The 27,974-nt window shown below is 40.9% G+C and overlaps 1 protein-coding gene across 4 annotated transcripts in view; it reads left to right on the top strand.

Moving 5' to 3' along the window:
* TRAPPC9 (trafficking protein particle complex subunit 9) overlaps positions 1 to 27,739 on the top strand; it is a 451,266-nt gene extending 423,527 nt beyond the window's left edge. For all 4 annotated transcript variants that reach the window (XM_058832179.1, XM_058832180.1, XM_058832181.1 and 1 more), the window contains 2 exons: positions 17,335 to 17,558; positions 24,629 to 27,739. In XM_058832179.1, the coding sequence (XP_058688162.1) occupies positions 17,335 to 17,558; positions 24,629 to 24,808 (404 nt within the window). In that variant the 3' untranslated portion in view covers positions 24,809 to 27,739. The remainder of the gene's footprint in view (positions 1 to 17,334; positions 17,559 to 24,628) is intronic.
* The last annotated feature ends 235 nt before the right edge of the window (positions 27,740 to 27,974 follow it).

Genomic DNA, 27,974 nt, shown 5'->3' with positions numbered 1-27,974 from the left:
TTTGGCTATTTCTCCTCCTTTGCTTTATGGAGCTAATTCAGTGGGACTGGAAATAATTTACAGAGAAGAGAGTTTGCTGTTTGTGTAGAGGACTACCTGAGAAAGTTGTGCTGCAAAAGACATCTGTAGCTTTTTCCAGTAGACCCAAGAAGCACCAGAGTTCTGATTTTTCTCCATTTCTACCTACTGGGGAGAGCAGTGCTATGCCTGTTCTCTGCCTTGCTCCCTAAAGAACTAATAAGACCAGTTGTTTCCATTGTTAACAAAATTTTCTGAGACAAAATATGCAGAATGCAGAATAAGATATTTCTTTGCATGGCTGTGTTGACAGCAGTTATATGATAAAATTGAATTTTGATTCTTCATTTGAAATATGTGCCTTTCTGTAGAGCTGGGTTTGATAACAGATATTTTAGAAGTTGGAGAGCATATGAGACCAATTGGTGGCAGGACAGAGTGTGAGGAAAACCAAGGCCATGGTCATGGATGGAGATGGGGGCACAGCATTATGGACCAAAACAATTCTATGATTCTGAGTAGCAACTGTGACTTTTTTTTTTTGCAGTGAGGCATAGGCACTCAGGGCCAGGATCCAAAGACAGGGTCATATGACAAAAATGATGGGCCAGGACATAAAGCCAGGCTATTTTGCCACTTTTGAGTCTTTTTCTTTGAGCCTGTTAACAGTTTCATGTCGTGATCACTGCTTGTTGGTATATTAGATATGTGATACCAGCTTTCAGTAGGGATTCATTCATTCCTGAGGCATCCTTTGGGTGCTGCCAATTTAACAGACTCATGACAGCAATGCAGTGAAGATAAAGGAGAGAAATGTAAGAGAAAGCAACCAGACAAGTAAACAAATTTTTAGCCTTTGGAGAAGAAAGGAATTTTTATCTCTGCCTAACCTGAGTGATCTTTCTGAATAATAACTCTTTCAGAAGTATTAGGGCACACTTCATATAATCACTGTTACCTTCATTGCTCCAGGTCTCTTTCTGCAAGGCAGCAGAGAAGCTGGAAAAACTGAAATCATAATACTGGCTCTACTTCTTAGTGAAACTACCTGCAGATAGACTTTGGCTGTTTTATTAATTAACAGCTGTATTTTTCTCTCCTGGAAATCTCAGCAGAAAGGCCATTCCTGTGACTGTCCAGGACAAATTGCTCAGCTGCCATAGCCAAAGGTGGCAGGTGGTTTTCCAGGGCTCTCAGTACAGCCTGTGTCATATTTTTGTTCTACCCAGGACTTGGTCAGTGGGCAGTCAGGGAAATGGTGTTTGCTGGCTTTGATGGCATTGCATGCCACAGCCAAGCAATAAAGAGCCACACTTGCAAATGATCCAAGAGAACATTACAGTCCAAAGTTCCAGACAATGCATATTCTCATTACAGGATTCAAGCATTTAGGACCATTTTGATAAATCTAGGCAAGGTAGATTGCTGCTCAGTGTTATTAACAGGCAAATCACATCACAGAGCAAAGATTTGTGTAAATATTTCAGGAGACTGCAAGAAAATTATTGTCACGCTGTTCTCAGAAGGATTTTCCAAAGTGATTCTGCCACGGTTGCTTTCAAATATTTAGATATATTGCTGGGGTTATTGTGAGACCGTGAATTCACAATGCATGAGTAAATATGTGCATGAAATACTCCTGCATTTGCAGGGGAAAGGCTGACTGAGCAAATGAAGCCCTTTTTCTATCTTGGTATCAGGTAGAAATATTCCAGATATTACCAGACCTTGTACCTACAGGCATAGAAAAGCTGTTACTGGAAGAGGAAGGAGTCCTTCTGGACAGGTATAATTTGGAAGAAAATGATATATTTAGTGAGCTATGGACAGGGATGGGCAAGGAATTTATGACATCTCCCAAGGTCTGAAATGTAAAGTGATGCTCAAATGTGTGGTCAAAGGGCAAAGGAAGTTGCTGTGGTTAAATGTGCATGATGTAGCTGTTGTCTACAGATAGCTCCCAGCTGTTAATCAATTATTAACTATTATTAATAGTTAATCATTAGATATCTTAAAAATGAACCTAATATCTGGAATGAGTGATTACCTGTATTTCCCTATAAGCCTAGTGGATGTATACATGGATAATTATACCTATCATGAGTTCAGCAAGGTCCTAATACCAATTTTCAATAAACGCAAATGGCCCGAATGCTAAAGCCATAAATGGTTACAGTTGTGTATATTAATTACAGAATCTTATCATAAAGCTGGAAGACTTTTCCTTTCTAGACCACGGGCAGGACAGATATTATCCCCCCAGACTCCTATCAGAAAGTATCCCCACGTATTTTTGACCAGGTTATTTACTATTTACTCACAGAAGACATAATTACCAGTTATATTTTGTTAACCAAACTGTAGCTAACATTTTATGAACCATGGGTATGTTTGTAGGTTGAAAGGATGTTTTCTTCTCATGAATTTTTTTCCTCGTTCCCACTTCTCTGAACTTTTTTAATCATGTTTTCTCATTAGCAGAATATACTTGATTAACTCACTTGTTTAATGAGGTGCTTTGGGATGTTAAAGACAGCAATCCATTCTGCTGAATGACTTTGAGATGTTAAAAATTAAATAAAGCTTCTAAATACCAACAGACCTCTTGCTGGTCTTTACTGGTAGTTTTTCTTTGATGTGAGAATATTCAGTTCCTGTTAGTACCACACCTTCAAGAAAAATTAAGTTTAAGATTGTTGTTAATAACAAGTGTTGGCACATAGTGTCAGAAACTGGTTTCTTTTCTCAGAATTTATTATTTCTTAAATATTAGTTTAAGAGTAGCTCAAGCTTGCCTGATTTTCAAGCAATTAACAATTTTGTTAGTCTTTTATAGAGAGAAGGTAGTGATATTTATTTATATTAGATCTCAAAGAAAAGTGTCAGAGGAAATAAGCCTTTGGTCATACACAGCATTTTTTTCCTTGAGGCTTCCATGGGCTGGAAGGTAAAAATGGAGCCCAGCTACAAATAGAATTGGGAAAACAAGAGGGTGAATGCTACAGTTGAATTTTGTGTCATTCAGGTAATTAAAGATAACTGGAATTGATCTTTCCTGTCAAACACAGTTCTCCTCTATTTTTCTGTAATTTTTTGGTGCTTTGTTTTGTGAGTTTGTTGTTCTGTATTTATGAAGGAAACCTAGAAGTAGAGTTACTTTATTGCATTTTATGGTGATAATAGTCTTGGCTCAGCGTTTTTAAGACAGGGAACAAGTTCTCTTTTTCCTGAAAGGTCATGTGTTTGGAGTTCAGTGAGCACAACATCTGGATATCACTTCAACAGCTGGCAAACTTGTTGGGGAGCATCTGCCTCCTATTACAGCTACTTTTCATTGAGGCAGATTGAATGTGGCATCTGAAAGGGCTCATTGCATACATGGAGAGTTCTCTGGTCATTACAGGAAAAAGTGATTATTTATGGGCACAGATTTTGATGGTTTTCATGTAGGGCCTGGTGAACTGTAGGTGCTGTCAGAGGCAAATTCAAGAGACCTTAAAAATGGTTAGAAACAATGTGGACAAAGAGGAAAAGAGGGAAGTAAATTTATAAAAACCTTACATTTGTAGGTATTTACTACTGAGCTTCTAAAATGCTTGAACTGAACTTTGTAGTTTTGAATGAAATGCTTCATTTAACAGATTATTCTACTCTGATGCATGTTTAAGTCTGATGCAATTTTTAAAACCCTTTCAAAGTCAAACCTCTCATGAAGGTCATTAATTCTTTACCAGTGTTTTTCCTTTCATTTTGATCAGGGATACTCTATTGATCAATTAGATAACTAAATCTGATGTAATCTCACCATGTTTCTACAATATTAGCATGGAATTCTGGGCTCTTATCATTAGATATGATTCAGTGATACCTTTATGGAAGAAGTAATAACTTGGATTTGGCCAATGATTTTCCAAAATTATCATCTTATGCCATTATTTCTGAAGAAAGAATTTTAAGCAATTCTTACTGAGTGGGCACAACCAAAAATGCCTTTAGAGGAAAGGTCTATGAATGGTTTCCTAGTAGGTGGTTATGTAGCTGTGGATAGGAGGCTGAAAGCACCTGCACGCTTCCTGCATTCCAGCAGTAACTCTGAGACTTTGGGTAAGGACATTTTTCCAACTCATGGTAACATCCTTGCCCATCCTCATTTGTTCTGGGAATTCCATTTCTATTTGGAGAGTGAAGAAAGAGTTCTCTAGATGTGCACAAAGACACACCAGCAGGAGGATCTGCTGAGCCTGGTACCAGCACTTAGTCCCTTGGAGTTTGTAGGCTCGTGTTGTGTTTGATCAGTGAATCTCAAGGGAATTGAGATTTCCAGTGAAGTTTCCTAAAGCTCTCAGAATGTGAAGAACTTCTGTGAATCCCAACTGCGAGTTGTTTTCTTCCTACTCCCATCCTGACATTTGACATCCATTTTAAAACTTAAAGCCAGGAAGCACAGTTTGCATTCTCTGAGTGAGCTCAGTTGTATCCCTGGCTTACAAGAGGGACTGGAATATCTATTCAGGACCTCTGTGGAAAAATAGTTCCATTCTATTGTCACTTGCTAATGCTTCCTTGTAGCTGTTTATCCAGTTGTTCTGCTGTGGTCTTGCCATCAAGCATGCTAATGCCATTAATGGAAATGGATGAGAGAACTTCATTTGTTCCAAAGAGTTTTCCAGGAGAGGGCAGCCATAGTTAATTCTGGGTCAGTTCATGCAATACAATGTGAATATAGATTACTGGCAGCGTTTGTCTGCGGCGCTCTATTGCCCAGCATGGTTTCTGTGCTTGGTTCTCTTAATTTGTTCTTTTGTTTGGATTGCAAGTGCGTAAAAGATGGACTTTTTCACAAATTAATGCTGGAAAAGACAGCCACATAATAGAGTGGTTAACTCCCAGTGCCGTGTATGTGCTGAAATCGCAAATGCTCTTGGGAACAGTTTCCATTATATGTCACTGTTTGCTTTATATACTTTCCAAGCAACTCATGAGCTTCTCTCCACTCTCTTACTTCAAAGATATTTTTGGAAAAGCATATCCTAAACTGTTGCTAGAGACCTGAAAAATTCTGGAAAAAAACTTCCCTGGCACTGAAAACATCTACTTCATTTGTTTAGAAAGGATCAGGACAAAATGATCCCCTCTCCTTTTCTCTTTGCATAATGAGGATGCATAGAAAGCCTCTGTTGGTTTGGATGTAAAGAAGATAAGTTAGCACTGAGAGGCATGTCCCACATGCACAGTTTGGAGCTGTGCTTATGCAAACAGCAGCACTGATGTAGATGGCATCAGGAGGCTTCATTCAGTACTGCCCTCCCAGGGACACAGCTTTGGCACAACTTCTGGGGCTGGGGTGGCAACCAGGATCCGTGGAAGTGCATTCAGGATTTGTATTAGGACTGCAAGGAAAATTTCCTTTTGGTATGATATGGGTAACTTCCTTTCTTAGATCAGTTCAGACCATTAAAAGTTATTTTTCTTTTTTTTTTTTTTTTTTTTTTTTTTTTCCCTAATTTTAAACCCCTCAACTCTATTTTCCAGCATGGCTAAGTAAAAACCATTTGCCAGACCCATTAGGTAATGTAAATCCATGGATTTTTATAAAGCTAAAAATCTGGTCTCAGCAGGTGATAGGGCTTGGGAGGATTTTCTGTTCCTGTTTTGCAGGTTCAAACATGATGCAGTTCTTTACACTTCACATGTAAATTCACCGAACGATAGGTTCTGACAGGTAGACTGAAGAAGCCATAAAGCCTTTCCATACACTGAATTTTGAAGACTTTCACCTTTAGTTTTTTCACCTTTCTCAACTTCCTATAATTTACAATCTCATTTCATTTCCCAGGCATTCTACTAATGTGTATCAAACATACCCAAATAATCTCAAAATACATAAACCGTGGAAAGATTGTGCCAGAGAGGCCTTGTCAGACATGAAGGGCCCTTTGCCTGACATGGAGGATGAGGAATTAATAGTTTCTCATCTGTTTCTATGTCCATGTGTCTCTATGGTGGAACAGCCACCATACTGTGTCTGCAGATGACCTGATAGCTCTGGTTGGCCTGTGCACAGAGCCTTGGGAAAATAATTCTTAAAAAAGTGACTTAATCAGCTGCTGCACATAATTGTGTGTGTCTTTTAAAGCCAGAGATAAAAGGACAGAATTTGACACCTGCTCACTGCTCATTTTCCCAGCAGCTCTCCAGGCTGGAGCACGGTTGCGGGGTTTGAGCGAGGTTTTGCCTCCCGGGTTGTCAGTGAAAAGGAGAGGGGTTTGCAGGAATGCTTTGCAAATTGACAAATGAAGCCCAAGGCATGGCTCATAGTCTTGGGTAGGGAGTGGATTTAATTTTTGACTCTGTCTAGCTGAACTCAGCATTTCTTTTCTTTTCCCCACAATGTCATTTTTGCAGTTTTATTTAAACACAAAGTTTTCATCCTCTGTGCACTCTGTTTGTGCTGATATTTGAGGTTTCCCTCAAAATGCAGTGATGGGAAAGAAAGGATTTCTAGGCTCTTACATTAAGCCTTTTCTCAGAGAATTCTCCTTTAAACAGCATTATTTTTATTTCAATTTACTTTTCCTTGTGTTTGGGTTTTCTTTTATCCCCTCTACACTCTTCCTGCATGTCCTATAAATCCTCAGGCTTTACCTTTGGTTTAGTGTAAGAGTTATTCCCATAAGAAGCTGGTACCTCAATGAGCCAGCATGGGGATTTTGAAAACTTACAATTAAGACGTTTTTTCTCTATCTTCTGGAAGTCACCTTCCCCTCTTAGTTCTTTTTGGTAGCTTATTAGTTCATTTCTGCTTAGTGAAAACTCCTCACTTCTCTCCCTAGGACAGGTTAACTCCTTCCTAAAATGTCTCAGTGTCCCCATGTGGAAAGCTGGTACAGTGCTCACTTCCTTGCCCCACCAGATTTGAGAGTTGAGATACATAAATAAATAAATTTTTAATTTAATTAGGGATAGGTTTGGGTTTGCTTTTTGTTTTTTTTTCTTTTATTTAATTGTTTCTGATTCTCTAGCAGTGCCATCTTCAAATCCCAGGAAAATAGGTCTGTGTAGTTCTAGGTGCCATACAAATTGTTCTGCTAAGCTCTTAGGAACATGAGTATTTTGGTCCCTAATAGATTATAGTCTTTATCCCTGAGTGCTTGTAGTCTGTCATTTTACGTCTATATAAATATATAGATATATACACAAACATATAAATATATGTATGTCTGTGCTGTATGCTATAAAGATACATATGGTATATGTAAGAAAAAGGGTGAGCAGGGAGGAGGAATGGGAAAAATAATAGAGTAATGAGAGAGAAGTAGTTTTGAACACAGGTTGTAGCCAACAGGTAGCAGTGAGCACAATTTGCCACCTCTGCAGCAATCACCAGGTTTCTGTGGTTATTTCTGTGGGTTTCAGCTGGCACAGGAAAAGATGGGTCATTCTGTGGGAATTTAGCCTGGGCTGAGCTTTACCTCTGTATCTGGAAAGATGGGAATGAGGTCCATGCAGGGTGTCTTGTGGACATAGCCTGGTCATGGATGGGATGATATTTGGTGCAAGGGCTTCAGGAGAATAGAAAGTTTGGAGGTGTCAAAAGCAGAGATGAAGTGACTTTAATTTTTAAGGCATATAATCCAGTTTGATCTCAGAGGAGGGTTTGGCAGTGTAGGCAGAGCAAAAAGGTCAGTTTTGGAGAAGTTTTCTAGAAAGTGGCATCAGGATTTAATCACAGGCTGGAGGTATGAGTCATGAGAGGATATCAAGTCAATGTGAAAGCTGAGATTGGCAGGAAGCAGTCTGATTTTATTTCTGAAATTAAGACAGGTTCGAGGAGAAAAGGATTTCATGAAAAATTCAGGAGCTAGGTTTTGAGCATGTTCAGTTTTTGAGGCAGTAAATTATTAACAGAAATATTTCCAAGAAAGGCCAAAAGTAGTTTGATTTGATGACTCTAGGTTTAAGGACTCCTTGTTTTCTGTAAGCTTGTTTGTTATTTGAGTGTTTGTATCCAATCTAGCAAGGAAAAATATGGATTAGTGTCACAGAGGGCAACTGGAAACTTCCATCTACATATATCTATTACTGTAGTTCTTTTGTGCATTCAAATTGGATTTTGAGACACATCATGATATAGAAGCAGGATGCACTCAGAATAAAGAAGTCATAGGAGGGTTTGAGAGTTTCCAGCTTGCATCTGCCTGGATTATTGTCTCATGCCTTAATACAAAAGTGGGTTTATCATACATGGGGAAAATGGGAAAAAATTAACACAGTCCATTGGCAAGTGAAACAACTGAGAGTCATCAGACTCAAATAAGCTGTGAGTGAGATTTAAAGAAACTTCATGAAGAATTTGTTCGTTTTAGGGGGCACCTCTGCTTCTGAGCACCCCCAGTGTGTGGACATCAGGCACGGGTAGTGTGGTAACCACAGAGAGTGCAGCAATGGCAGCGTCTGTGCCTGGCCTGGGTTGATGCCCCTCATTTAGCTCAGCTCATTGCATTTCAGTCGTGGCTGGGCTAAAGGAGGCCCCTGAGGCTCAGTGTCCTACTGCTGGTGTTTACACAGCCACTGAAATGTGGTAAATCATCTACCTGCCTGTTAATAGGGGGTTATACATTATCTCGTACCAGGCTGTGGCTGCTCCAGACACAAAAACTCTAATGGCCTGGACATCTCATGCAGTGTTTCGTGGTTCTTTTTTAAGACAAGTATGGAAAATGAGTCACAGACCCACAGTTTTTCTTCAAATAAGCAGTATAACTTTTTTTGCTTACTTAAAGAGCCTTGCATCAGTGCCTCTGTACATCTGGGTGTGAGGATATACTGCTGTCTCATCTCTCTTCTCATCTGCATTTGAGTTCCTTCTGCTTCAGACAGTCCCTCACACATCTCTTCATACAGGCCTCAAAAAAGACAAGTGTACTGCACATAGGATTAGTTTAACTAGCAGTTTAAAAAAATAACAAAATAACTCCCTGATAGGTACGATCTCTGTAAGAGTCCAGAGCATCACTGTGTGCCTGTTGAATGGGTAATGCAGAAAATACTGATTCCACTTGAAATGGTAGAAAATAAAATTTAAAAAAAAATATTAAAAAATTCCATTTCCATATTGCCATATTCCGTGAGATTTTGGGTAAGAAAGCTGTGTGACTGAACTCACATATTTGACTTTGCATGCACACAATTGAGCACAGGAGCCCAGTTTTGTGTCTCTGCTGTTAGATAGGCATTACTTCTCTTGGAGCAGTTGTAGTTCATTGCCATCTCGATAGCAAATGTGCCACAATTCACTGCTCTTATCACTGATTTCTAGAGCAGGTAACACTCCCTGGAGGTCTGCAATACAGTGTCTAGACTAAACCTGTTCTGAGGCTGAAGACATGCTCCCAAAACAGCTCAAAATGCTATAGGCTTCTTTTTTACCATGAACTTTTGCAGCCACAAGTCAGACACTCTGACAAAGTTGGCATGAGGCTTTTCAAAATCTTTTCTGTGGAGAGGGAGGTTTGTCCAACATCCATCACTGCAGAATGACAAGAAAAAAGGAGAAAATTTAAAGTCTCATTAAGCAACCAGTGAGGAAAGAGATGATTTGCTTTCAATAAACTGTAGGTTAAATCATGTCATGGTGTAATTTTTAGGTCTGTGCTGTTCAGAGACAGAAGTTGGACTCAATGATCCATGTGTGTTCCCTTCTCATTCAGGGTGTTCTATGATTCAGTTCAGTTTCTGCAGAGGTTTTGCACAAAGCTGCCAATATACCAAAACCAGTGTTATATGATACATCCTAATACGTTTTAGTTTTGTTTAAATGTAATATAGGCCTTTTATCCTTTGTTTTTTTTTCCTCACAGGGCTGGATAAGAATGCTCTGAAAGTAGTCCTGACACAGACAAGCTATAGAAATAAAGTTTTCAATAACTTAAAATAACATACAAATCCCAGGCTTGTGAAATTTCACACACAAGACACACACTGTATGCCAGCCTGACCTCCTGCCTGTGTAGCAGATAATGAAAAGAAATTTTGTCAAACCTGCTTGTGATGAGCAGATAAAAAAGGCTTGGCCCACATTCATAAATGAGACTACGTAAGCAAGCTGGGGCCATATCATGGAATGTTTTAAAATAAGTCAAAAGGAATTCAGGCTTACTGGAAAACACAGAGCTTTGAGCATCTTAAAATTTTAAGGATCTCCCTTTGCTCATTTAGATTAGGACTGGACACAAGCACTATAAACTCTGAAGTGATTTTCACTTGGTAGAAAGTTGGGCAAAGCACCAAATCACAGGTTATCTTGGCTGCCAGAGGATGAGACAAGCAGGTGCCATCCTTGTGCCAGCAATTTCTTAGGGAAGGAGAAATGTCTGTCATAAAAGGCATGTGTGAAGTAAAATAACTCCCACCAAAACCAGGGAGGTTAAACTGAACTGACACATTTCTGAAATAAATCTGTGGTTAATGTGCATTCAGGTTTAAGATCCCAAGCAGAAGCTGGAGGCAGTCAAACCCCAGAGCACGAGTCGTGTTCGTGCTTCCCTCCTCAGCCAGCACGGCCCTATTACTTGGAGTTAATGGGAGAAGGTTGTACCACATTTGGATGTTCATAGCCAAGATCAAGTAGTGCTAAAACTGAATGCTGGTCACATGTCTTGGAGTTTAAAATTGGACATAAACACTGCACTGATTTGGAGGAAGAAATCTTACTCAGGGCAAGTAACAAGGTTGAGGAATCCTTTTGCAAGCGAGTCCCATGGGATGCTGCAGCATCCTCAGCCCATTGCCATCACAGAGTTAAGAACAGACACAAACTGGGAACAATCTGGCAAGAACAATAATGGGACCAGTTGGGATCTGTCATCAGCATACTGGGCACTGCAAAAGAGTGATTAAATAGGAAGACATGGACAATTATCAAAGACTAATTGCTTATTGTTGCTAGAACTATATTTTAAATGTGTTTTTCTTTTTAATTGCTTTTGGAGTGAATGAAGTATCCTTAATTTAATTCTAAAATGTTTGGGAATGGGAAATCTGCCAGGAATGGGGCAGCTCAGAGGTCTTGTGAAAGCAATTGCCTCTTTCACCAGCCTATATTCATGTGCAGTTATCCCATCCTCTGCCAAATTTCCTGTTTTCTGGTTCATGCCCCCATGTTGGCTCAAGGTCTCTGGGTTGTTGGTGCTTGCAGGAAGCTGCAATAGTTTGTTCATATCCTTTTTCTGTATTTTTCATTCATCACTGTCCAAGGGCCTTGACCCAAAGAGCAGCTGAACTCTTCAGGCCCACAGTGGGTTTGGAGCAGCAGGCTCTGAGTGTAAGGGCAGTTTTTAGGACAGGACTAGCAGTGGTTGACAAAGTGAGATATCTGTGTAGCTTGAACCTGTTATAACGCAAATATCTGTATACCTCTGTGCTCTGGTACTACTGACTGCAGGGAAATTCAGCAGGGGCTGAATTTGCCTCGCTATTGTGTCAGTATAACAATGAATGAATATGAGGATGCTATTCCAAATTAAGATGTTCAGGTTTGGTGCAAAGAGCAGGTCCAAATCACAGACAGAAGGTTTAATGCAAGTAGCTAGGAGGGTCTTGTGTTATTAAATAACCATTCAGCATTTTCCTGATGAAAGTGACAGAGAACACAGTTTTTATATTCATAGAATTATCTTTTGTATGGATGTATTCAGCTCTGAAAGTACTGCAGGACCTCATCATGGACAAATGAATGCAATGAAATCTGTCTCTCTGCATGCAAATAATTTGCAGGAACAGTTTGAAAAATGAAAGGAAACTGGTCAACATTAGGGAGAACAAGTGCAAAGAGGGGAGAGAGAAACAGTGTTTAGGTGCATACTTTAGAGGAGACAGGAAAATCCAGGGATCCTGTTGTCTCAGTAGAATGCCCCATGTCACCTGCTCCTCTAAGCTGCCCTAAAAACCAGGCTGATAAATCTGTTGCTGACTTGACACAGAGCATGAGGGGAAGGATGGGAAACTTGCTTGTGTGGAGACAGGCAGGATCTGCTCTGTGCAGAGAGTTTGTAGTACAGATTTTTTCCTCCTTTCTGATCTTTTCTTGCACCTGGATAAAATGTAAGATCAGAAATAGAGAGAATTGATTAAACCTACTTCCAAATAAATTATTTTTTTAAAAATTCCCTTTTCATTGTTAAGTTCCTTGCAAAGCCCTAAACAAATACTCTTTCAAAAAAGGTAAAGGGGAAAATAAAGAAATATAGAAAAGTGTTCCAGACAGCATGGCTGGAGCTTTCTGTGTTCTTTTAAGGCCATTAGAAGGAAAGCTGACCTGGGAAAACATTTTAATCAGCATTTTAGATTTTTTTGAACACAGAAAAAACTGAATCATTCCATGAGACCTTCATTGCAGTAATTCTAGCATGGGCTCTGGGTCTTTAGCTTTTCTCCATCGAAGTACCTGATGGACATTATCCAGAGATGTCAGTGATGCTACTGCTCCTTTCCCCTCCCCAGGCCAAGGCTCTCCTGTTTCACAGACCCAGATGAGTAAACTTATTATTTTTTAATTAACAATTGCAATGGTTGATTGACAGAGTACCCTAACTATAACAGCATAGCTAGGCAAGACTTGATTTTCTGGTTTTAAAGATCTCTTTTACCTTTTATGTGAGTGGTATTTACTTATCTGGGCATCGCACACCTTGAGTTTTGTTGGCCAACTTGTTTGAGCAATTCCTCTGTGAGGAAGTCCTGGGTCAAGTTCCCAGCTGCAGAGGATGGCAGAGGCCAGTATGTGTACACCAGCTGGGGATTCAACATCCATTTTAAAGAGAAATATCCAATGGAAATTTCTCCATCCACCCCCTGTAAAGATGAGCAAAACCACCCTGCCTTTCTCTGCAGCATGTTTTTCAAAATCAGTTCAATCAAAAAAATATCACAAATAAGTGAGGAGAGAAAACATTGCTGGAATATGCATTTCCAGTGGGATTAATGTATTTATGTGGATTTCCAAAATTAAACTTTGACAGTGGCAAAGAAGGACTTGGGTGTGAAAAAGTAATTAGCCATGACTCAGGACACTTGATATACAGGGGGACCAAGAGTTGTAAGTTCTTGCATGGGAACTTGAGAAAGTGGCAAGAACAACTTACTATGTGTTAATATGAGCAGAGTAAATAACACAAAATGTTATTAATGGTTGGTATTCATTTCCAAGCAGCTCCTTTGGTTGATGTGCACAGAAGTGCACCTGGGAGGTGATGGTAAATGATGTTTTTCTTGTGGGATAGTCATTATCTTCCTGTTAGTAACATTCATTCCCCTTTCTTGAAAGTTCTGAGGTCCTGAAAGAAAGACATTAGAAGAATATTGATGTATTATTTTCACATAATGGTCTGTCATAGACTTCCTTTGGTGTCAGTAAGCATCACCCATCAGCTGGGCCATGAAATAGTTTTTCCATCTTAAAGATTAATTCATGGAGATCCTAAAAGGCTTGGCAAAGGCTGTCAATGAAAAAGCAAGGCTTTCCAATCACTCTTCTCAGTGGTTGTAGCAGCATCATCCTCTGGCTTCCAAAATGTGTTGGATAATATTTTCTCCCTTGATACAATAATCACTTAGGGAAGATTCTAGAGGGAAGAGAACAGCCCCGTGCCTGTTCATTAATGTGTGGTAGTGACAAAGTCTTTCCTTTTTTTCCATGGCTGTCAGGCATTGCAGGGAAATGTTGGCACCCAAGGATGCCAACATAGTGAACATTGTAGGTAAACGAACAGGAAAAGGGGTGGGGAGTACAGCATTCTGTTGGCTTATTGCATTACTTCAAAAATGATTTAACTTTTAATTAGAAGGAGATTGTGAGATTGATAGGTATTTATGCTTTTTTTTTTCCCCTTCTGTCATCCAGATTTTATGCTGCCACTTTTAAAATGCAATTTATATATGCAGTTGGAATTAAACTTGGTCCTTCTAATTTTCTGAAGTGCTGTTTCTCTCGAATCTCAGTCTTTGTAGGATGGAGATGCAGCCACGACTGATTTCTGCGCTAGAGACTGCATCTTCTGATTCAGAGCTCCTGTACTCTGAAGCCAATAATGATTCACTCTCACAGCAGTGGTGTGAGCAGTCTCAGCTTTTATATGCCATCTGTGTGAGTGAGCTGAATCTGCAGAAACGGGACCCTGTGCACATGGCTTCTCCTCTGCTCATGGATGAAAATATTAAAGCAAATCCGTATGGTCCATGAGATGTTTTCTGTGTCAGGAAGGGAGTAAAGCTGCCTGTCAAACCAAGCTGTTCTCTCTGATGAAAGGGGGCTGTTTTTAAACACTCCTTTCCATAGTATTTTGCACGCCAGCCATGTGTGCTTTCTCATCTGACATCTCACTGAGATCCTTGGCTCCGGTACTGCAGGAGGGAAGTGTGCTCTGGGAAGGAAGGAAATTATCTCTCAGTATGTACACAAACATGTGTGCACACACACACACACACTCTTAAATCAATCTAAATGAATTTAATTCTTTATTTTATTTTTTTTTTAGGGATGCAAAAAAAAAAAAAATCAATCTAGTTGATCCAGACTTAATTGCTTCCCTTTTGTTTGGATTTTCTATTTTCTCATGAAGATATTTGAAATAAATGCTCTGAGCTATTATTAGATACAAAGGTAGAGATAGAGGGCAAAGGGTTCATTTATAATTCCTCCAGCAGACCATTGAAGCTAAAATGCAACTGATGAGCAGCATGAAAATACAGATTCATCCACTAAGCTTAGGGAGTATTTCCAAAGATTTTTTCTGGTCTGGGGATCTAACCCTTTGTGCAGCTGTAAAACTCACTGGATGGAGGAAGCAAAAAAAAAAGTGGGATTTTTTTTTAAATTTTCTTTTTAGTTAATTAAAGAGTCACCTTGCAGAGAGAAGCTTGAAAACACAAACTGGTTTGAAGTAATGAATTGATATAAATGCACTGCTTTTGAAGGAAGCAACTGGACTTCAGCTCTGTGCCAAGAGACTGGGAAGCATAAAGGTTATCCACAGACACATGTTCTTTGTGTTTTGAGAAATTCAAGTCACTTAGTCCCTGATAATGGGATACCATTATAACCACAACCTCCATGATCTCAGGGCAATACTGCAAGAAGCAAATGGATTATGTTGGGCAGGACAGCCCGTGGCCATAGAGTGTGCTGTTGCAGAAGAAATCCAAAGATTGCCAACAAGGTTTTCTAGCCCTTCCCTAAAATGCAGTGGTGTTAATCACTTCCCTTCAGAGAATCACAGAGATGGGCAGGGACCTCTGGAAATCATGTGGTCCTGTCCCTGTTCAAGCAGGGCCACCTAAAGCCACTTGCCATGGGCCATGTGCAGATGGCTTTTGGGTATCTCCAGGAATGGAGGCTCCACAATGTCCCTGGGCATCCTGTGCCAGCACTGGCTCACCTTTACAGTAAAGAAAGCATTTTCTGATGGTCAGAGGGAAGCTCCTGTGTTGCAGTGTGTGCACATTTCTTCTGATCCTGCCACTGGGCAGCACTGAATCAAAGAGTCAGGCTCTGTCCCCTTTGCACCCTCCTTCCAGGTGTTCATCTACATTGCTGAGATCCCCTGGAGCCTTCCCCAGCCTGAGCAATCCCAGCTCTCACATCCTGTCCTCACGGAGAGATGCACAATCCCTTAATCCTCTTCATGACCCTGCATTGGAGTCTCTCCTGTGTGCCCATGTCTCTCTTGTAATGAGGAGCCCAGAACTGGATACAGCACTCCATTCTCACTCCTCAACAGTGTTCTCATTGTCAAAAAAAAAAATAAAATTTTGGAACAGGGGCTGTTCCAACTGGGACACCAGCACTGGTTTTGGATAGCTTCAGCTTGAACACTGAAGGGTTTTTTGTGCTCTTTTTGCCAAACCTCTTGTATCTGATGCTGCTGCATTTGGGCAGCTTTGGTCAAGCAGAGGTTTTCATCTGGATGCCACAGCTTTTCTGGCCTGATCTCTGGAATAAATGTTCCTTTCTGAACTTTTTTCTTCTCTGGAAATAGCTTTAGTTTATTTTTTATCCAGTGGCTGTGTTGAGGCTTGTTCAGTTTGCCAGGCTAAAGAGCATCACAAGAACATGCATCATTTTGTACTTATTGTTTAAGGCAACAAAACAAAACTAAGTTAAAATAAATTACTTTGGTGTTTTGTTTTGTTTTTTTTTTTTTCTGTGAAAACTCCTGAAGCATAAAAATAGTGTCTTTCCTTGAAGAGGGGATATTACTAATGTAAATCCTATGCAGAGGAATAATATGATGTATGTCAAAAGGCAAGCAACCGAGGAGGAGCTGGAGTGATGGAAATGCCTCACGGGCATATGAAATTGTGGGGATAGGTATTCACACAAAGGATGCTTTCTTACATGTGCCCAGGGCTTTCTCTTATCTCTGAACATGAACCCAAAGTGAAATAGAAATGTTCCTGTATTAATAGTGCATTGGAGATAACCCTCATCTGAAAAATACAGTAATACTGCACAACTGGGAGCCCTTTCAGAGCAGGGAATTGGACTGGCAATTTCATAGTGTGTTGGTAATGAAACATTTTGGTTCTGTATAAGCAAATGGGCAAGGTTAATGGACACATTACTCCGGCTGTCATTGTCCCAGCAGTAACCAATTTAGAGGCTTTATATTTTCTGCTGTCCCAGAAAGGGAAAGAAAAGTAGAAAATTAAAAATAGAAATCCCAGAGTGATTTAAAGTGCAAAGAGTGAACAAGCTTGTAGTACTCTAGTATAATTTTAAAATCCCTCTTTTCCTAATAATCTGCATTATATTATATGTATTACATTGCAAATTCTGCCAATGTCTGTTCTGGTCCAAATGCTCACCTCCATACAGAAGGATTTATTCTGGCTGTAACACATGAACATGGGCCTCCAGCCCTGGATCTCTTTAGCTGCTGTTTGTATTGATGGTTCCTGTTTGTATTTCCCTTCACCTCACACTGTTGATTTGTAGCACCATGAGAAATGGTCTGTGGCTTTGGCCTTCAAGGGAGGAGTTTAAAAAATATCTTCTGGTGCCTGTGTATAGATCATAATTGGGTTTTTTTTCATAGCTCAACAGCTGTGGACAGATATCAGGCCCTCATGAGCTGGTTTTTCTCAAGAAGGTACCCTGCACAATGGCACAACACTGGGTTTTCTTTCCCAAAATTAATTGTCCCACACTCCCGGTTTCATTGAGGTTGTTTTTTTTTCTTGTTGAGTCTCCTGTCAGGATTAATGCCATTTCTGAAGCAGGTGTCCAGCCTAATGAGGACTTGTTTCTTTGATTTGCAGACATCCTGGTTGATGGCAAGGTCTGTGACTGCGACGTGGTGGTGACGTGCCAGGTGGGGGACCCTGTCCCCTTGCAGGTGAAGTTGACCAACTGGAGCAAGCACAGCGTGGGGCCCTTTGCTCTGACCATGATGCCCTACCAGGATTACCAGAATGGGGTGCACAACTACGACCTGCAGGATGCCATCACCTTTGTGGGCTCCAACACCTTCTACATCGATACCGTGAGTTGTTTTATCACAAGTATCAGCATTTTGAATGATGTGCATTTGAAAGGGGCTTCATTACTCTATTGTGCATTTTAAAGCAGATTAATTTTTGGAAAGCCCCGTGATTATGGTAGCTGTTGCTAACAGTGGTGTTGTGTTTATCAGGAATGGTCTCTCTGAAATTGTTTAAGACTGCAATTTCCTACCATGTAAACCACTAGAAAAATTATCAGAGACAGGAACTTCTGGTCACCCCAGCTCTGGCTGAATGTGAAGGGGTAACCCTAGATTGAATGTTCAATACCATATTGAATGTTCAATACCAGTCCCCTGAGTCACCCAGCCCAGCCTGCAGTAATAGATTTTAAATAACTTTTCTTTAGTCCATAAGAAACATTCCCCAGGCTGAGCCAAGGAACTCAGCAAATCAGTTTTAGTCAGGTCCTGAGGAAATGCAACTGACTGCAAAAAGAAAATGCTAAGCATTAATGGGCAATGTGATGAGGTGGTTCATTTCCTGCATGCATAGCATGCTTTTATAAAACCATACAGAAATGCTTAAAAAGAAGAAAAACAAAACAAAACAACCTTTTAAAAAAATTTGAGATTATGACTTTTCTCTAAGTTTCTCTGAAAAATTCAAGTCTAGGAGCTTTTCACTTCTAAGGTAAGACACTGAAAATACAGATAATGCTACTCTCTCCCACATCCTTCCCTCTGAAAAATACAGTGACAAAATACCTGGAATGAAAATTTTCAGGCAGTGCTGCAGAATGAAATGAGCAGCATTTCTGATAACTCCTGAAATAAACATGAAGAAGGGGGTGAGTATTTGGGATAGTGCTTAGGACCTTTTTTTTAGGTCAGCTCTTCAGATTGGTAATAAAATATATCTGTCAAAATTAAATATATAAGTGAACCTTAGCTTGAAAGAAATTAAAGGTTAACCACAGAGATAGTCACCATGCATATTTTTCAATTACGCATCACGGGAGAAAGTATTTCTAAAAGCTAATGAGCATGAAATATACCATCACCTTGAATTTTAATGGGGGCTAACTTCATTCTTATAGCTGAATAATTTAAATATGTCAACAGAAATCATCCAGGGATGGCTTTCTTTGACTCTGATTCTGACAATGCGGAGTTTTTAATCAGAGTGGTGGTGTTTGGATGCCCAGCTGCCAAAGGGCCTGACCCTCCAGGCTAATGAGGGAAAAGGGAGATGTCAGTGTGATGTATTCCTACCTTCTGATTGAGTCTCCTACGGGGCAAAAAGTCAGGAGGTCACATCCCTGATGCCTGCCCAGGTGGCCTTCTCATACGTTACGGTCCCTGCTTTTGCCCCATTGCTCAGTATTTTGACATTTCTCCTGTAAACACAGTCCCCAGGAAGTTAAAAATAGAATTGTTTTCTGCTGCTTGTCCTCCTTTCCATACAAAAAGGTGAAATGAATAAAATGTTGATTCTCAGACAAGAAGTGTTACATTTCACAATGTGTACAGTTGACACTACACAGGCTCCTAGGGAAAGTGCTTGGTCATGTTTCTTTGGGACGTAGAGCCCTGACTGTGGAAGAAAATCCTTTATGTCTTCCAGAGGCCCTTTCTTCCCTCATAATAACTAATTTAGGAATAGAAAGTAGATTTCAGAAAGTTCCACTTGTTTGGGGGGGACAATGGGAAAGCCCTGATTTGTGCATTTGATGCTTCAGGGAAGAACCACCATGTTCAGAATTGTGCTTATGCTCTGAGTTTGGCCAAAAGTCAGACAGACACTGGTTAAAAAACCAAAGAAGCTCGTGGCTGGGTGGGATGAAAGACAACCAGAATTTCTCCTTTTTGTAAACAAAAGTTGAAATACTGGACCAGATTCCCTGCTGGTTTTCAACTCAGTGCTGCTGTGTGGAAGCTGTTAAAAATGTCCCCATCATTTTTTTAACCTGAGGTCATGGGCATTTGACTATTTTTCTTGTTTAGTGGAGGTGGCTTGAGGTGCTGCCCTTTTCCAGGTGCTTGTGAAAGATGCTCCCCTCTTCCCCCAGCAGGCCCATCAGGACAGACACTGTGAGCACTTGTTTTCATACAAAGTTCCCCAGTTTAGCAAAAACTACATTGGTCAGCAGTTGAAGTTAATTGGGCTGACTTCACACTGACACTAGCACAGGGATGCTGACATGATTAATTGCAGGGCTGAGCTGGGTGGGAGGAAGGATGAAGAATCAAGTCTGGTTTGGTGTACCACTGGTGCGTGGTCAAGAGTGAGTGGGAGCATCAGGTATTACAGCAAGGGCAGATACTCCTCACACCCTGGAAATTCACTCTGTTGTCATGCAGAAACTTCATTATTGGTACAAGAAAAACCCAACAGATCCCTCTGCCTTCCTAAATCTTAGTTTCATGTTAAGTCTCATGCTCAAAAATTCAGCATTGTTTTTGATTCCAGACTAAAAAGTCTCAAAGCCGTTTCTGCTGCTACCTGGAAGACAGGGAATATATACAGGAATTTTCAGGATGCACATGCTGCTTTGCAGTGTGAATATAAACCTTTGAAAGGGTAAAAGTCACACAATTTTGTATTTCCCTTTCTTGTGGCCTGAAGTCCAAGTTAGAAGATTTATCTTGGAAGTAATGTAATGATGCTTATTCACCTCTTTGTGCTTTTACCTCAGCTCAATGCAGCAGCTTGGGTTTGTGTCACAAGTTTCTGCTGGGATATGCTACTTCAAAAAGCAAAGTCTTTTCTGGAAATTTATAAAGTATATTGAGTTATTTCCATGCATTTTAAATTATGTAAAATCTGTATTTTTAAGCAAAACTTCTAATTTGGCTACCCTTACTTTTCTCTGTATTTGACAGAAAAAGTGATTTTCTCCATTATGACTTAAATATTTGACATTTTTTGTTCAGTGGGTGATTTTGAAGCACAAGTTAACATGGTGGAACCTACCCATTAAAATACAGTGGATTTATTTATTTTTTTTTCCTTGCTTCACAATATAAAGTGTATCTTTTGCCCTATTATCAAATTTTTTTAGTTCTTATCAATGTCGAATATTTAGGTGATCAGACAGTTGCTTTTGGCCAAATTAAAAGCAAAAATATTGTTTTTTATGGAGAATCCTGTAACTTCCAGCATTTCATCCTCCCTTGCTGTCCCTGCTTGTGCCATTACTTAATTCTCAAGCAGGATTTTTCCTGTGTGTGTTATCACGCACAAGCTCAAGCGATTGGTAGTGAGAGATGAGGAGAAATTCATTAGTAGATGGTCATTTTGAATGAGCTCAGAAGCCATGGTGAACATTTGCTCACTCCTGGCAGGTCCTCTGTGGCCCATCTGGAACAAATTATTTTTCTTGGCACTGTTTTATTCACACTGTAAACTCTTTGGGGCAGCGAGCAGTAGCTGGCACCAGCCCTAATCTCCAACTGAGCTCCCTAAGTACTACAGCAGTATAAATAAGTAGTAATTAGTTCTAAGCAATCGCAGTCCCACATGGTAGCCTAAATCAGGGAAGGATTAGGATGGAGCTAGAAACTTAATTTTTCTTCTATCTTGGTGGAACAAAGGAGTAATGTGGTCTTTTTTCCCTTCATTTTCGATCATTATTTTCTGAGGTACAAGCTGCTCATCTTTGTTTCCATGAATGGTGGAATTTTAACAAAACCTGTTTTAACTCTGCCCTGGCTCAGGAATGTCAGCATCCTGATGAATGATTCAACACACATACAGGCACATATCTGGGCAGGGGCACTACCAGAGCTGTGTGCTGCTGGACTGAAGGACAACACGAATTTGGTCTGGGTCAGGCACGAGTTGTGCTCCTCACAGTTTATCGGGGTCACACACTGCAGTCAGTGGGGTGGTGTCTCCTGCCGGCTACGGAGGTGACCACCTGGACAAGCCCCTCTGAGTGGCTGAGCAAGTCATCAGAGCTTATGCAGTTTAGGGAACATTTTGCCTCATTCTGCATTTGGTCAGGTGAATCTTTGTGTTGAACAGCTGGCTTAGATGTGGTCATCCACTTTGCAGACATTTGGGTGGATGCAGTTCCAGACTGAGACCACCTGAATGAGGAGGTGTCACCAGGGGTGCTGGCCCACTAAGCTCCCATCAGTCAGTGGAGGTGTGTTGTGCAGCAGATAGAACCTGGCTTATTAACACAGGGCTCAGATTCAGTTGCCTAAAAGTAGAAGTTTGCTGTCATACAGGTGCTGTGGGTATCCCACCAGCCACCAGGTGCTGCCAGAAATCCTGTAAGAAAGACATCCTGGGCATCTTCCCAGTCCTCTGCAGGTGTCTCAGTGCCTTAGGCCATCCCATTACCCGTGTTTAGGCAACTCTATTCTGGCTCTGCAGGCTGCCTAGGGAGACCATTCTGTGTTTGCTCCACTGTCTGCATTGACTACATATCCTCCTTTTGTAGTAGGAGCTTGCATGCCTTGGGCTCCTAAATGTAGGTTTAACCTCTAAATTAGTCCTGTGCCTGGTGTAGCAGCTGGGCTGGATGTGACCCTCTGCTGACCTGGCTGCTGCATCTGAATGTCTGATCTTTTGGGAATGTTTGTAGGCAGCCCCACTGGAGATGCAGCCTTACTTTCCAAAGTTGGTTCCTGTTTTGAAGGAAACATCTTGAAACTTCTGCAGAGCCACCTGCACTTAAGCAAAGCAAAGGTTTCAAGCTCATTCTGCTTCCGTTTCTCCTCCAAACCACAAGTGTTGACAGAGTGGTGGCAGTACAACAGATGTGGGTAGAGCCCAAGCCATGAATGTGGTGTCTGGTGTTGATGCTGATGAGTCTGAAGCCACCTTCTTGCTTGCCAAGAGCTCTGAGCTGTGCTGTTACAGATATTCCTTCATGGTGCAGTGAGATTAGGAAATATGGACCAGGAGCTTGAAAAAGCTAAGGGGCCTGAGGAGGCTTTGTTTGCTGTTTGCCTGCACCCACTGCTGGCGTTGGTGCCTGCCTCACCCTCCTCTGGATGGAAGTCCACATCAGCTCCAGTGAGGCAGAAATCAGGCAGGCAGCCCTGGGAGAAAGAAAAGGGACGTGGCTTGATGTTGTTCTGCGTGTCCAGACGCGGTGCCAGAGGGCAAGAACTTGTACCCAGCCACGAGGGGAGATGCCAAGGACAGGGTCAGGGGAACAGCTGTGGCTGCTCTGATCATTCACGTGGATGACACGATGCTGATACAAGTTTGCTGTAGGTCAGCAAAAGTGCTCAGCACCAAAACCAAAAGGAGCCTGGGCTCTCCAGCTCTGAGGATGTGGCTGTGACCAGCCAGGCCCTTGTGCAGGAGCTGCAGTTTAGAGTCATAGAAGCACAGAATGGTTTGGGTTGGAAGGGAACTTCAAGCTCATCTCATTCCAAGCCCCCTGCCATGGGCAGGGACACCTTCCCCTATCCCAGGTTGCCCCAAGCCACACCCAGCCTGGCCTTGAACACTTTCAGGGATGGGACATTCATAGATGCCCTAGGCAACCTGTTCCAGGGCCTCACCACCCTCACAGTAAAGAATTTTTTCCGTATACGTGAATTTCTCCTCTTTCAATTTGATCCCCATATCACTATTTGATCCCTATCACTAATCCTGATTGAGAGTCTTTTCCAGATTCTCTGTAGCTCCTTCAAATACTGGAAAGTGCTGTGAGGTCTCCACTCAACCTTCTCTTCTCCAGGCTGAACAACCCCAACTTCCTCAACCTGTCTTCATAGAAAAGCTGCTCCGGTACCTTTAACAACTTGGTGGCTCCTCTCTGGACTTCTTCCAGTTTAGGGAGGTCCAACAGAGCAGACTGATAACACAGGGGATTATACAGCATGCATGTCTCCTGGCTAAAGAACCCAGCAATGAAAGTCCAAACTAAAACTACAACAGGAGAAAATGGAAACAGCTCATTCCCTTCACTTCTGAAAGCTACAGGGAATCTGCCTCATGGAAGGTGGTGGCTGGAATTTTTCAGCTCTCTTGAATAAGCTTGAGCTCCCTGCACCCCTGAAACCTTCTGCTCATCATTTGCCTTCCCCTCTTCCCCACCATGGCCTTCCCATCATCCCTGTTCAGGGCTTCCCAAGCACTGGCAAATTGTCCTTCAGCAAAGGAGCACTTTCCCAGTTCACACCCCATTGTTCATGTCCCAGTTCACCACATGATGAATTTTTTTCTAGTAGGGAACAGCCCTGATCACGTCTCAGAGCCTCAGCCTTTATTGGGACTTTTCTGCTGGGATGAAGCTGCTTTTTCACAATTTTTGTAGAAATTCCGTCCAGTGGAATGGCTTTGTGTTGATTTGGTGCTTAGCATTTGCTGTAACTTTAACTCAGTTCTAGGCATCCTGAAACTGGATTTAACATCTTGTGGAAGCAGATACTAATTCAAACGTTATCACATGCTGAACAGTGGTGGGAGTGTTAAAGTTAGAAATTACTGAAGTGTCTTGCTGAAATGATGGACTGAGATATATTATTTGTTGTGAAGATATGGATTGTAGATGGATTTGTGATGAAGGAAGATACATGAATGTAGAAACAGTGTGAACTCTGTATATTTAATTTGGACAAGTAAAATCAGGATGGCTACTGTTTCTTGGAAGTTTCTTGCTAAACTTCATTATTTCAATGATAGTGACTTAATCCTGATTAGAATTTGCAGTCAGATTGTGTCTCAGTAATAAGTGAGAATTAACTTAGTTGTAGCTAAGCTGTTAAATGGTGTTTAACCTTGTATTTAACATTAATTCAGAGATATGATTTATGAGATGTTGGTAAATGCAGTCTAAGGAGAGATTTAGGGTGATGTCTACCTTAAACATATTCTGTTTTGGAATCAGTGACTCCTAAAGGTTCATGTCTTGAGCTGTGGCACAGATTTACTGCATGAGTGAATAACAGGATTAATTTTTTATTGTAACAGTTTTACTAGAATGGGGATGAGATGTTTACTCCTTTTTGTATGAGAGCATTATTAAGATGTGAATCTGGAGTGCTCTGAGACCCTTTTAAGGAGCTAATGAATTGCAAACTGCAATTAATTTGCCTCGTTGGTGATTTATATGTACTGACTTTTGCGTTCTCTTCACCAGGTAAAGCCAACCAAAGACTCTGTGTACTTTGGATCACTTCTCTTCCTCTACACGGGTGATTTCTACCTGAATATCAAATTCCATGAAGACAACTGCAGCAGGGAGCTGCCTCTGTCCTGGCTCTGCCTTCCCAGTGTCCACATCCGTGCTACAGAGCCCGTGACCCCAACTAAGCTGTAAATGCTCTGTGTGCTGCTTGATTAACCACAGCACACAGCAGTGCTTGGCACATCCTCTGCTTGACCCCAGCTTGTTTCTGTCCAACCCCAGGACACAGTCTCTACTTTGGAGGAACAGCTGAACACTTTCTGAGTTGGCTGATAGTCATTTGGACAGCTGCTTTAGCTAATTACAGTGTGGGGGGGGGAGAAGAGAGATTGTAACTATGCTGAAGTTTTCCTCTGATTCCAGAAAGCCTTCGAAACTATATGCATTATATATACTTCATTGTACTCCATTGATATCAGTGGCTTGAAAGAGTCTTGAGGGCTGAATTTTGCTATGTGCTTGAAGGTCTTAAATCCTATTTGAATAATCCTGTTTGATCATTTTTCAGTAAGATTTGTATATCTGTATGAAATTCCTCCTGGTTTATGCTGGACCCATGGCATGTTCCCTTGGGGTGTAGATCTCTGATATTTTGTTTTGGCTTGCTCTTGTTCATTTGTTTGCTGAGAATTTGGTGTCTTTGGTAGCAAATGGCAGTAGTGGTGCTTTTTAGTGTGTTACTGAAAGTAAGAATAGCCTCCATTTATTCTCTCCCTCCCCTGAGCCCAGTGCCACTTGCTCCTGGTATAAAGTCACTGACTTTAGTCTGGCAGATCTATGAACTAGGAAGGAGACAAGGTGAGGAAGAGCAAAAGAGTTTTGTCCTTGAGAGAATAAATAAGCCAACTTTTGGTCTGCCTAAGGCTTGCCTGTGAATTTAGGCTTTCACAGTTCTGTTTTACACAGTCATAGTCACTTGAAACATTTGCAGACTTGAAGATCCACCAGAATTAATCAGAAGATCATTAATATAACTTTTTGTGTGTTTTTGCAAACTGTTTTCGTTAGATTTTTCATACTAATATGCTGCTTTTTAAATGTGTCTATATTTTTCTCTTTTTTTTTGGTTTTCTTTAAAGTTTGGGGTTTTATTTAAGTTTAATTACTAGGCACTTAAGGCCATGGAATTCCTGAGTGTGAAAGTAGTTGTTGAATGTACTGATAATTTAGCCTATTTTTCAGAATAATGTTTTTGTATAGTGAGACATGTTTTTACCCCATGTAAAGCAGGGAAATGTCTTAGCTGTGTGATTAATACATTATTTCATGGACCATATGTTTAAAAACCTATCTCAGTCTTTTCTTAAAAACATAGTTAAATTTGGTGGCTGAATGTTTTGGGGGTGGATACACCAAGATGTGGCAGGGACACTCCAGTTAGCTCTACATGATTTAAATCTACATGCACAAGCCCTTTGCAGATTCTTTGTTTCTTTAGAATTCATGCAAACACAGGCCCCCACTGAATGCCTGGCCTGACCCTTCCTGCTCAGTTCTGGCTCTCTGCATCGTGCCCAGGGGTGCTTTTAGATGTGACTGGTGTTTTCCATAGGAAAGACAGTGCTCAAAATGCCATTCATTGCATGTTTGCAAATGACTGTTCATCCTAAATATATTCCTAACCTGAGGGAACTACAGATGTAGCATGATAGCTGTAATTCCAGTGTATGCAGGGTATTAGCTCTAAAAAAACTGTGTTGTGGCAATGTTATCAATGTTTGTGCTTGAGCTGTGGCTCTGTACTCAGCCTTGAAAGTGGAAGGTTTCTGTCTTGACCTGATGAAAATCTGAGCCCTGCTGAAGATTTATTTGCAGTGATTCACTGCTCTGTCAGGTGCCAGTGAGGTCCAGTAACAAAACTCTTCCTTAGACTGGCACAGTGGCCCTGGGCCTGAGACACCCCTGCAAAGAGGGTCCAACAGAGATGACTTGGGCCTGTTTTTCTGTGTTGGTGGAGCTTGGCTGACCAGATTGTGCCATGAGGCTGAATTCTCTGCCCCTGGATAGAGAATACGCAGAAAAAATAAGATCCAAGGAGAGCAGGAACTAAACCAGTAAATCTTCTCTGTAAATGCTTGGTTTTCACATGAGTGTCTGTACTATGTTGCACAACACTGTTGCAGCAAAATCCAAATTGGGTTTTATTCACTGTTCCCAGAAAATTCTAGGAATACAACTAAGGCTTTGTAAGGACCACATTGTATTTGAAATAAAAATATTGTAAAGTAGATGCTGTTGCAGTCAGGATGCTTCAATTTACCCAGCTAAGAGACTATTCACTAATTAATTTTTGACAGTGTTGTCTGAGATGAGAGGGTCTTGTTCTGTGGAGCCTGTCCTGGGATGCAACATTCCTGTGCCTTTTACTTATAAAGGATCCTGATCTACAGCCCACTGAAGATGTTAGAATCAGAACACGTTTTATTATAACAAAGGCAGGCTGCATATTTTCTAGGTATCCAATATGCCATTATAAATCTGTCATATGTGCACATAAATACAAGTTCTTATGTGTGAGCTGACCCTTAAGGGTCTGTCTGTTCATTATATAGTAGACTAGTCTGTCCCTTGTCAACTTGGATGCTTAGCTGCTTTTGGCTTTTATGATATCTTCCCCAATTTTTCTCACACTTCTACTTGTCTTGGTGAGAGAGATGAAACACAATAAGTTCTTCCTTCTGGGGATCATTTTTAATTTGTCCAGAAGGAAGATATTTAAGTGTTAGTGCAATTCAGAGAAAGGTTGAGGGAAAGGTGCTTAAAATCACTGGGGTTGCTGTCAGGATTGGTCCTTGTACTGCTTGAAAGAAGGATGATACTTGTCTTCCCTGCTTTCCTTTCTTGATAACGAAAATTTCTTTTTCTTTCTCTGAAATACCCAGCAATTACTTTGAACATAATGAGCTGAACTGTTCATTGTAAATCTGATACGAACCAGTGGTTGCAATAAATTATTCCTAATTTAAATGGCCATTGATGAGAGCAGATGTTGATCCCATCTATGAATGACTGGAGAAGCATAAGTTATGTAACTTCAACTGAATAAATACTTGTGTCTTGTTATTTACACCTCTGTCAGTCTCTTCAGTCTGTAGTTCTTGGTTATGTTCTTGTGTGTTTTTACTGATAATAATGAATTTCTCTTGATACTGTATTGTGTCTCTGGAAGAATGTGTTGGACCCTAGAACTGAAATTTCAGCTTCATTCAAACTTTCTCTTCCTAGATGAACTTGGAGGTTGTGAACCCTGTCTGCTCTGTAGTGTGGCTCCTGTGCCAGTGCCTATTCACTGTCAGCT

The sequence above is a fragment of the Poecile atricapillus genome, chromosome 2, assembly GCF_030490865.1.
Source record: "Poecile atricapillus isolate bPoeAtr1 chromosome 2, bPoeAtr1.hap1, whole genome shotgun sequence".
Taxonomy (NCBI): domain Eukaryota; kingdom Metazoa; phylum Chordata; class Aves; order Passeriformes; family Paridae; genus Poecile; species Poecile atricapillus.
Note: the sequence above shows the minus strand (reverse complement) of the source record. Positions and strands in the feature narration are given on the sequence as shown.